General features: G+C 50.7%; 1 protein-coding gene across 1 annotated transcript; it reads right to left on the bottom strand.

Moving 5' to 3' along the window:
- Positions 1-10,676: 10,676 nt before the first annotated feature.
- TMEM275 (transmembrane protein 275) lies at positions 10,677-11,225 on the bottom strand (the record flags this gene model as incomplete). The annotated part of the gene is made up of 1 exon (XM_082765590.1): positions 10,677-11,225. One exon carries the CDS (start codon positions 11,223-11,225, stop codon positions 10,677-10,679), a length of 549 nt encoding a protein of 182 aa, XP_082621716.1.
- Between the last annotated feature and the right edge of the window lie 618 nt (positions 11,226-11,843).

The following is an 11,843-nucleotide window of genomic DNA, read 5'->3' on the forward strand; positions in this document are numbered from 1 at the left end:
GCTCCTTGGCCGTGGTTCTCTGCTGTTTCACAGCTGTATCCCTGCCCCTCGTAGGGATAACGTGTTGGGGGCTCTCTGCTGAGCTCCCTCCCAGTCTTCCCAGCACCTCTTCCCTCCACTCCTCGCTGGTAAGGGCTCGGGAGTTGTTATAGCAACCTCGGCGTGGTTAAGTCTCTAGAGGAAAGGTTTATAGGGAGAGGCAATATCTTTTATTAGACTGGCTGATCCAGCTGAAAGAGAAAAAGGAAAAAATAATAATAATAAGTGTGTGAGAGAGCAGCTCTGGCTTGCTGCTGGTCCCCAGAGCTCTGGGCAGGGGAGAAGGAGGCAGATACAGAGGACAGAAGGGGACACCTGGGGACATGCCCAAGCACAGCTGGTGGCAAAAATTTGGGCTTTTCAGGGGAAAAGCAGCAATTTGGTGGGAAATTAGCCCTGTGTTCAGTGCTGGCTCTTCCTGTCAAACACCAACATTTTGCTGCTTTGCCCTCATTGGGAGAGCAGCCACAGCAGCATCAGAGCATCCATCCTTCTGTCCATCTGTTCATCCATCCATCCAGTCCTCTCTGTGTACCCTGTCCACCTGACCTATCAAAGGCAGTGGAAAACACTCCAGAGAAGCCATCAGCATGACAGTCCCTCAGTCACCTTATTTCCAGGCTTCTGGAAATCCCCAGCCTTGATCCTGACCCCAACCCCTCTCCTGTGCCCACTGCCTCTTCCCCAGCACACCTCCAGCAGCACCCAGTATCTCCTTGTCCCGGTCCCACCTGGCAGCTCCTGTTTGCTCAGGGTCGGATCTCTGGCACCCATCAAGCACAAACTGCTTGTTTCAGGCCCCTCCTCACTCAGGCAGACTGCACTCCTGATGTTTGCACACCTCCATCAGTCATCGTGGTGTTCTGGATAAAGCCCACCTCCTAACACAAAGCTGGGATTCACCTGGGCAGTGGGTCCTTGCTGGGAAGTCTGTGATGCAGACTGTCAGCTTTCAGTTACATTTATGGCTTGATGACGATTTTATACAAACACATAGCTTGGGGCATAAAGCTCTGCACGCACTGATGTAAAAGCTCTTGTCTTTCTGCCTGGCATTTCCAATCTCCATCAGTGCCCGAGTGGAAAGTCACCTTTCATTCTGCATATTCTTTTCTGTTTAACCAGGCCTTTGTAACCTGCTGAACAGAAAAAAAACAGATCAGGCAGTAACTCACAGCCTGTCTGCTGAAGGATACACAAATTCATAAAAAAGAAGTAGATGGATCCTGTATTAACCAGACAGCTCTGGGGAGGGCCAGCCTGTCTGCACGGGGACGTGCTTGCACAGGGCCCAACGGCATGAGGTGGGATGGAGACAGCCCCTCCAAGCCAAAACTGAGATATACAGGAAGGTGGCCAATTTATTTATTCATTTATTTATTTTGCCAGAAGAGGGGAAGTTGCATAAGTTTAGCTGAGGCAGTGCAAGTCTTCCTCTCTTTTAATAGCTGTTCGCAGAAAATCACAGGCATCTTCTACTTCTTTGTAAGAAGTGAAACCACCAGCATCCTTCCACGTGTGCATTGAGCAGAAATACCAGAAGAGGCCGAGGGGACAGAGGGGCTGCTGCCCCCAGGTAAGTCTCCAAGAGTCAGAGAGGACAGGAGCAGCATGGATGGGTACATTAGGGTATCTCAGCACCTTAAAACAGGCTGGAAGAGATGTCAGGACAGCCCCCATGAGTTAGAGGCTCAGCCCTTGGTAGCCACTGAAGAGCTTTCTGAGGCATCAAGATCTTTCCTCTTAGTCATGGGAACTGAAGGGAGGATGACATTATATCCCAAGGGGAAGGTAGCACTTTCTCAGCATGCATCTCCTCCTCCTCCCGCATGCTGCTGCCCGCAGGATGTATGGCACTGCCCTGTGCTGCTGCCATCTAATAGGATCAAGCTGCCTCTGATTACATCCAGGGAGCTGATAAACAGCGTGGCTGAAAGCCACTCGCCCATTACGACCCAAGTGGCTCTTGCTGCAGGGAGTTAATTAGAGCCAAGAATATAGAGATTTTTTATTTTTATTTTTTATTTATTTATTTTTTGCTGCTGTGGAACTTGCCTTCTGGGGGAGCTGGAGGCATCAGTCTGAGCAGAAACAATCCCAGGAGCCTGTACAGATCTGTTGCCCTTTAGGAGTACAGTTACTAATGCAGTACCAATAAGCTGTGAAGCTGAAATGGGAAGCCCAATTCAGAGCCTGTCCAGAAATTTTCACTTAAGCTGGCCCTGTTAGAGTATGTTGGCTCCTTGGCACTAATATTTTGGCAGAAGTTCATGGTTTCAACTACTTTTTTTTTTTTTTTTTTTTTCCTGCAAGAGTTTCAGTGGTGTTTTTTTCAGCAAGGGCTGAAGAGGCAGAAGAAACTACAAGAGTCCATCACAGGGAATATACACATCCCCTGGAAGCTGGGAGCAAAGGATCTTGAAATTAGCAGACCAAAGAAGCAAACCTGTATCTTTTCCTACTCACGGACTGCTAACCTTTGTTATTTTGAAGTCAGCCTCTGAGTTTCTTCTTTTTTTATTTGTTGGTGCAGCCGGGGTATGATCAGCCCCAGGTTAGCCCATCTGTGAATAAAGGGACAAGCTGAATCTCAGAGATAGGCAGACACTAAATGATAGCTGTGTCCCACAGGGACAGAGCTATACAGACCTTAAGGGTGCTTTACCCCCCCTGCTTAGTACAGCAGCCAAAGTGAGCAGTGCACCCTCAAGACTGCTCTTTTTTCTCATTGCTACCTCCTAATTTCCACCTTCTGGAGCAGCGAACGGTCTTTGTGGAAATAGATTCAAGCCCATAAGCCTTAAACAAGGTTCTGGAGCGAGGGGAATTAATTGGAAAATGATTGAAGGCTATTAGAGGGCTTTGCGTGACTTTGTTTAAGGGTGGAAGGCTGCAAATGGCAGGCAGAGCCCTTAAGCCTCCTCCTTCCACCTGTCCGGCAGCAGAAGCTCCCCCTGATTTTGCCTCCTGGCCCCACAAAGCAGGCTTGGGGAGGGCTGGAGGGCTGTGTCACCCGTCGGGGTGCTGCCTGCCACCTCTGCTCCCATGGGATGGGCATCGCTTCCATCTGTCGTGCTATCACTCCTGGCAGGGTACAGATGAACCTCGATCCCGTCACCGCCGCCCTCCTCCAGTGCTGCCTCACGGAGCGTAAAAGAAGAGGAATCTCTGCCCTTATCACTGCAGGCTCTGCTCTTTTACCGACAGAGATCCGTGCCTGCAAAATGCCAAGCGGTCGCGTCAGGTCCCCTGGCCCGCCCAGAGCCGCGCTGGCTCTGCAGGGCCTGTAATTGCTGTTCCAGGCAGCTGCTGCCCTAAGATGGGAGCACTGACTCCCTTCTCCCACCCCATTGCTGCTTATTACTGCTCAGGCTCTCAGGCCCCAGCTCCCTGCCCTTTTCCCATGTCACAAAACCCCAGGGGCCTACATCCGGAGGGCTCTTAAAACCACGGGGATGTGGGGAGGACGAGGTGAGCCCCTGGCACTCTTCCTCCACTTGCACTTAGGTATTTCAGGGGGATAACGAGGCAAAATACCTCACCCCAGCCACTCTTTCTCCCTTTCTCTCCCGGTGAATGCACTTTGCACCTGCTCATTAGCGAACATGCTCCATCCGCATCGACCTGGGCTGCTGCGGAGCTGCTCCTCGGCTGCCTGCTCAGCGCCAGAGCCTGGTTAATAATTACGGCCGTGACTCACCCTGCTCCATGCTGCTGGAGCGCCATTAAGGGAATTGACAGCACAAATAACAGAAGCATTAAGCCTAATGACGGCGCGAGCCTTAGCCCTGCTCAAGTGCTGCTGGTGTCAAGGGAGAGGAGCCTTTCTCTTTGGCAATTGTCCCTCCCGGGGGGCATCTCTTGCCCTGCCCCGCAGGGAAAAGGGAGCCTGGGGTTTCTTTGGGATGTGACAGCTCTGGTGTGATGCACACACACTTCTCTGTGTGCCACCTGTGCAGCAAATCACCCACATTTCAGAATATCCCCGTTCCAGATTTGCAAACCCTCAGTATCCATGGCTTCAGCTTGCTCCTGCAGCCCCACACCAGAAAGTTGCTGTCTTCCTCCCAGCCTCCTCCTCTAACTTTCCTGAATCATCCAGAAATGTCTCATTTTTGACCCACTTCCCTGGGTTTCCTTTGCTCTTGCGCAGTGCCAGAGGGATGCCCAGCCCCTCGCTGACGATGGATGCCAACTGCCCCCTCTGAGTGCTGCTGTCTCCAGCACAGTCATGTTCAAGTATGGCCCAAACCCTTTGAATTGGTTTTCCCCGGTGGCTGCACTCACCTTCCAGGTGGCAGAGTTTTGCCCCAAAAATCTCTGGCCAGATCTTCTCCCCACCAAAAATCCGTGGCCAGACCTGATGAGCAGCGTTTGGCTGTCATTCAACTGCAGCACACCAAAATTCCACCAGCAAGGTATTTCACATGAATTTCTGCCAATTTATGCTCATTTTTTCACTGATTTTTAGTTCTTGGGACTGGGTTTAATATTTCGTAGATTAGCTATAAACAACATACCTAAGAGTCATGAAGCAATGTAGATGAACAGAATGCCACAAAGCACCTGATAGCTTTCACCTGACTTGGGTTCGGCATAGCTATCCCTGCTATTATCTCCCCAAAGCCAAACTTTCCCCGAAATAGCCATTTCTTTTTCTTTTAAAAGGGAAATTCAATTTATCTTCTCTTTTTTTTTTTTAGCCAATCCCTCCTCCTTGCCTTCATTGCCACAAATTCCCTAATCTTGTTATTCTTGGGTGTTGGAAGAGAGTAATCATCTCAGCCATGAAATCGAAGACAACAGCAGCACTTCCAGGGAGGTGACTTCAGTCAGAGGAATTAATTCTCCCGGCAGACAGCTCCTCTTTAGAACAAATGCAAGTTTAAGACTCAAAGTCATGTTTTTAATGAGGCTGCATGAAAATATACGTGGCTTGGAGCTCTGGGGAAATTCAGTGTTGTGCCGGAGAAATGCATCACGCCAGGAAAACAAAACGAGCACGATTGTTTCTCAGTCTCCTGCAGAGAGAGCTCGTCCCTGCTTCCCTTCCCAGCACCTCGGGGACCGCTGACCTGAACGAGGGGCTCCGCAGGCTTTGATTGAGGGTTGGATGTGGCCCCCCAGCTGGATAAAGCACCGGCTGCTGGAGGAGGGAGAGGGGGGAACAGCTCCAGCATCATGTTTGCCCGGCTCAGCTGGCGATAAGGAGATAAACCACAGATCATCCCGATTTCTCATACCGAGATAACAAAGGAGGAGGATTTGTCTCCAAGAGAAGTGTCTTTTCTGCCTCATGTGCCAGCAAGAGAAATAATTTCCCTGACTTCATAGCAAACTTCGTCAGATATGCTTCTGGCACCAGGCCAGAGAGCTGCATGCAAAGCTCTGTTCTCCGGCACAGCAGGTTAACGCCAGAAACCCAGGCAAAGGTTTCAGCGGGAGAGACCCCCTGTGATGGCTTTGTAAGCGTGTACAGGTCCCTGGAGGCACAGGTTATTAAAAGCCCTGGTAGAGAGAGGTCTGGCTCTTGGAACCTGATGGGAGCAGGGGGTCTGGGAAGGGACCACAGCCCTAAAGCTGGCCTAGAAGTTTGGTCTCCACGTGGAGGCAGAGCCCAGCACTATCTTATTTTAGGTGTTGCCTAGAGGATTGGGTAGCAGAGAAATTCTCAAGTGTCTCGATCAGAAATTTCTTCTGGAACCTGGGCTATTTTTTGCCTGGCAAAAGCATCACAAGCCAGTGTCTTCTCAGGGCAGGCCAATTTCAAGAAATCATTTTTTTTTTTCTGATGAAAATTTGCTCCCTGGAAAAACTCCTGGGGACTCTTTATATTCAAGGATGCCCTTAAAAAATGTAATCTACCCTGCCAGCCCTGGCACCTTCTGTGCTCTGAGAATTCAAAGCCATGTCAGCGTGTGCGGGTCCCACGGCGAGAGGCTGACTGTGATTGCAAGTAGCAGGAGATCTGCTGATGGAAACGGCAAAATCTCCTCTCCACAGACATCATAAATTAGACTGAACAGAGCCGTGGAAACAAGCCTGTAAGGAACAATCCCCACCGACTAACCCCGATGGCCCAGCTGCATTCTGCAGCCTGAGCCCTGGTCCCCTCCTCATTGAGGCTCTGCAGGGGTGGCAGTGGGGCAGTTGCCTGTGTCTTAGGGTCCCTCCCATGGATGCTGACAGCTTCTGGCAGCTGGAGAAAAGCAGCCTTTCAGCCTCTAAGTTGAGCACATTTGCTATGGGCTCACCAAGGACTAATGGCATAAAAGCTCAGTTACGTATTTAAGAGGGACTTTGCACATGGAGGCTTTGCATTTTTATGGATATTTCTGCATTTTCATGGAGTTTTCTTCCCTCTTCCAATTCTTTCCCAGGGAAAAATGTCCTACTTCTTGCCCAAGAGGGATCTGGCAGGTTTGTAAGTTTTCTGTGGGCTCCTAGAAATCTGCTACAAATATAAAATATTTTGGGGGTAGAAATTGTCTGGAGGTATCTCAGTGTGAAGACATCACTGGCACAAGGATAACAGGAAATAAACTAGTCATGAATAAATTGGAGTTGGACTCAATGATTCTTGTGGGTCCCTTCCAACTCAGGATATTCTGTGATTCTATACATTTGGGCTGAGAACCAGGAAAGCTAGTTAGATTCCATGTTACATTTCTGCTTTATTCTTCCAGGTGGAGAGAGAAGCTCACAGTTGGGGTTGGTGCTGGGCAGGTGCTGCAGCAGGAACAGGCTGGGGGCAGGTTCAGGAGAGCAGCAGCAGCAGGTCAGCAAACCCCCCTCTGTGCTTTTCTCTCTGCTCCTACTTGTAAAAGAGAAAAGCCCTTCTGGGAAGTTCTTTCCAAAGGCCAAAAGAAATCCTTCCTGAAGGGAGCGGGTTCTCATTTTACACACGCTGGCAGTGCAGCCTTCTTAGCCAGTTCATTTCTCAGGTCTTTAACCAGCCAGCCTGCCTGGCATGGAGAGATTCCCTCTCATTTCAGATCACTTGGCTGCACTTTGGAGAGAAGCCCTTTGACAGGGCGCATTTGCAAGGCTTTCAAATCCTCTTTATTCTTGCTGTGCTCTCTCCTTGCCTCATCTCCAAAAGACCACGCTGGGCTAAGCCTAGAAGGAGCCCAGAAAGGTGATGGCACCAGCCCTACACCCAGACATGCACAGATGCAGCTTCCACCCCTTCCCACACCGCAAACAAAACACCTCCCGTATCCAGAATGGGAGAGGATCAGCTCAAATAACCTGGCCCCTTTTCCACAGCCAGAGAAGCTGAATTCAGAACAGGTAACATGAACTTTTAGGGATACTTTTTCCTTGAAGGTAATTGTGCTGGCTAGAAAATCAAGCAGGTGAGTGTGGAGCATGAGGCCAAATGAATGCATCCGGTTGTGGGGAACACACACACAGTCCTGGGGAAAGGGAGGATGCAGTGGTAGACTAAAAGAGCAGCCAGGCCCAATGCTCACTGAGTGCAATTCTTTTAATGGGTCTGCCTTTTCTAAATTCCACATTGCACACACATAAATACTGATTTAAAAAAAAAAAAAAAAAAAGAGAGAAAAAGACTCACACACCAGAAACTGACTCGGAGCACAAGAAACGCTCCTCGTTTCAAGACACAAGAAGAAGGCACGAGATTCACAATAACATCAGTCACAGCCCATCACGGAGGCAGACAGACAGACAGACATGGAAATCCCAAAAGACAGAAAAAGGAAAAAGCAGGGCAGTTATGCTTCAGGAGGAAGGTAGCAGATGTTCCTGCACCGGTCAGGGTCACAGCTCGGCATAGAGACCCACCACACCAGGGCATCACCGTCCTGCTGGTCCTATGCCTCTGCTCGCCCGGGTGCTGTCTCTGCTTCTTGGTGTCCCCTGGGTCCCAAGGGTGTCAGGTCCCAGTGCAACACCAGAATTAAGGAGGCCTGCATGTGCAGCATGGCATGTGCCAGGTCCCAGGGCTGTCTGATGCCACAGTGCAAGGGAGAATCGCTCTGAGCTCCTAGCTGGCCCTCCGTGTCCTGCATCTGCCCCTGTTCCTGCCAAAGGAGCCTTGTGTTGTATTGTCATTGCATGATCCATCACTGGTAGCGTTTCATGGTGCAGTTGTCACAAGGAGTCACTCCAGCACGTATACTCCAGACTTGGTTTTCAAGCCTTTGGTGAGCAGACGGTTAATTTGTACGGTTACCACTCGATTTTACTATTTTTTTGCCTCCAAGTGCTCAAAGAAAAGTGCTGCAACACCTGTATTCACACAGGCAATGCCTCCAAAGGACTTCCACAGTGTTGCGAGCTATTCCAAAAGGCTGGTGAGCCAGCAGCTGGGAGCCAAACACAGAGCAGCAACCTGTTCCGTTTAATTGCTAGCACAATCACCAGCAGGCAAAAATCACGGGAGCCTTTTGTTCAGTACAGCAGTTCCCACGTGCCAAAGGGGAGCTGGTGCTGGAAGCGGAGATCGCCCATGAAAATGAGCTCTAAAGGGGATCACAAAGAGATCAGATCAGACAGACCTGTCCACCTTCAAGCAGCCTCCAAATTCAGGTGTGCTGATACGAGCCCTGCTGTTTGGCAATGTGCTCAGCTTCAAAGCGGCTCTGTGGAGCTGGGAGCAGTTATTTTCCCTCCTGCACAGGCAGGCAGCCGAGCAGCAGTATGATTAAACCACTTGCCCAGGACCTGGAGGCTGTAGCATAGATGTGAACCCACATCTTCCAGAGACAAGTCCCTCTCCTGGGCTTGCCCCTGCCCCTTCCAGCCAGCAGGGCAGCCCTGCTAAAATCACTCTGGTGTCACAAGTCAGTCTCCAGTATAGAAGCAGCTGCTCAAGGCAGCAAACTGTTGCAGCATTCAAGCCAGAGTTTTTCTTCCCTCTCATCAAGGCATGAAATTCAACCTCATCCTCCCCAAGCCCATGAAGGGGACATCAGCTCCCCAGACAACGAGGACACCCCGTGCATGGCCTGTACAGCAGCGTGGCTCTTCTGGCCATCCCCTCCGTGTCCCCAGGTGCCATCCCTTAATCCCACACATCAGCCATCTCCCCTTCATCCCTCACACCTCTCCATATACCTGCTGGTTAAAGCCTCAGGGCTGAATGGGGTGCTGGCCAAGCTGGGAAGCATTACCTCCCTCTGTCTACAGGAGATGTGAAGTACCACAGGAAATAGATGACAGAAAGAAACATGACAAAGACCCCAGAAAACCTGAGTGGTGTGGGGAGGCACGGGCTGTTTGCTGGCCTTTCTAATTTGGGAGCTTTGGGGTATCGAGGAGAATTAGTAGGGTGCAGGCTGAAAATAAAACAAGGGCAGAGACGTTTACGGCCTCTCATTAAGCTGTACAACTCCATGCTGCAGGAGCACAAATGATAAAAACTGACAGACACTCAAGAAGTAAAAGAAGAAAAAAAAAAATCAATTCAGGGCTACTAAACACAGGCACCACTTCCAGCTCAGGAAGCTTCCGAGTGTCTTGGTTGGAGGCTGGGAGGGCAGTCTGGACAAGCAATATCTGTGTTTTATCCTGGTGCCTTTGCCTTGAACAGCTCTTTAGGAATTCTCTTCTGCAAACTCATCCCATTGCTCCGCAAGCCCAGGAGCACCCTTAGCAGCTGGTTTCCTGCAGCAAGGAGTTCCATACTGACTGCCCACTGTGCAGTGGGTCCAGCAAGCACGTCAGGAAAGAGATAATCAACACCTTCCAGCACAGATATACTGAAGCCCATACAATTATTAGTCCCCTGCCCCAAGCTGATGTGTCCCAGGCCAGCCTTCCATAAGATGATGGAAGGGAAAATGCCTCCCCGCAGCACTCAGGATGTAATCATTGCCCAAAGATTTCATTTTCAGACTCTCCCAGCCTCCAGTTACCCCGGGAGCTTGTCCCCAAGAATTTGGCCCTGCTGACCTCCCAGTATACACACTGCACTGAGCAGCACCACTGCAGCCCAGCACGACTAAAACTAGAGGAAAATGCCAGTGCTAATTGTGATCCCTGTGATTCATCGTCTCTTATCATGGATGGTAAAGTCACCCAACTCAAGGAGAAATGGGGCAAGGATTTTCAGAGGAGGGGAGATTGTTCCACACTGCTTTTTTCAACAGTAAACACAGATATTTTGTCCCTACTGCCAAAAAGCCTGGCTCTAAAATGCTGAAATCTTCTTGTGACTGAGTGGCAGCATGCTGTAATTTACTGCATTCCTGCTTCCATTACATTCAAGAATTGCTTCACTTCAGGAAAAAAAAAAAAAAAAAGGAAAAAAGAGCTGTCATTTTTCAGCACCCTGTGTAGCCCCTCCTTCAGCCATCACGTTTCTACCTTCTGCTAGACAAATTAATTCATTCTCCTCATCCTCTCTGCTCCCCAAAAAGCTGTTTTTTTCCCCAATAACTTTTCAATTCGTCCTTTCACAGCAACATCATTAGCAATTTTCTTTGTGAAGCCAAGTAACGGGCACGCTCCTTTCAGCAAAAATCCGGAGTTTTCCTGCTGTGGCATCCCTCTTCCTTAAATTGGTTCAGAGAAGCCTGCCTGCTGGCTTTCCACAAGCACCTCAGCCTCAGACTCCAGCTCACCCGTTGCAGCGTCTGGCTGGCTGCTGGTAAAAGCTCTGCCCAGGTTTAGGATGCGGCCAGGTCCCTGGGCAAGTTGAGCTGTATCGCCTCTCCTCCTGTCGTGTACTTGGCCACCGGCCCGTTGCCCTCCATGGTGAAGAGTTTGCAAGTCTTCGTGCTCTCGTGCACCGGCGTGGACTTCTTGGAGGAGATGGGGGAGTTGGTGGGGCTCAGCTGGACGGCGGTGGTGTCCTGCACTGTGTGCTCGCTCGTTTCAATTTCAAAGGCCGTGTTGCCGGGTTTGATGAGACCAATGTTGGATCCCGGCTTGGATTTTCTGGCCCCGTGAGCCGGTGGCCTCCGGCTGCAGATGCAGCAGGCCCCGAAGAAGGTGAAGGCCACCACCAGCAAGATGGGCCCGATGATGATGGGGGGGTTGTTCACGGGGAGGAAGGTCCCGAACGCGAACGCTCCCACTAACGTGATGTTGATCCCTGCCAGCATGATGCAAAGTCCACACGCGCAGCAGAGAGCAGGGGAGGGGAGGCCCTGAGGTCGTGTCTTCTTCTGGATGGGTTTTTGGGTCAAAGAGGCGCTGCTCTTTTCGCTGAACATGTTGAGGAGAGTCTCAGAGGTCACTTCAGTCCTCGCAGGGCACACTCTGTGCTGAGAAGGCTGCTGCTGGTCTCCTGCTACCTTGAAATCCCTGGAGAAGAGAACAGCATGCGGCTGTTAGAGCAACAAACCAAAGGCACCTTTCTGCCACCACCCAAGGTGACCAGCATTGCCTCCAAGTCCGCTGGTACCAACAGCTAAGCAAAAATCCAGGCCTGCTCTCAAGTCTGGGATCTCCCAGGCCTTGTTCACACGCAGACAGCTCAGGCTGGAGCACTGAGGTCAGTGCGTTCAATGCCTTCAGCCATCCAGATGTATGCAGCATGACTGAATCCGAGCAAGCAATGCCCTGGGGCCTAGACCTTGGCTCTGCCTCCAGCCTGAGCCCCAGCAGAGCAGTGCAGCTGTGTGGCTGAGCGGACAGACCCACATCATCAGCTCAGACAAGGTTCACACAGGCCTGGGACCTGCTGCCTACTTCTCTTGACTCCTCTCCACCCACTCTTCCCTTAAAACGCAGCTTCTTCAGCTGTATTTGTTGTCCATTTGGGCGGCAGCTGGTCTCACAGCGCTAGTCATGGCCCAGACAATATGGATCTCATACATCACACCACGCTG

Source organism: Aythya marila (assembly GCF_965140915.1).
Source record: "Aythya marila genome assembly, chromosome: 8".
Classification (NCBI taxonomy): Eukaryota; Metazoa; Chordata; class Aves; order Anseriformes; family Anatidae; genus Aythya; species Aythya marila.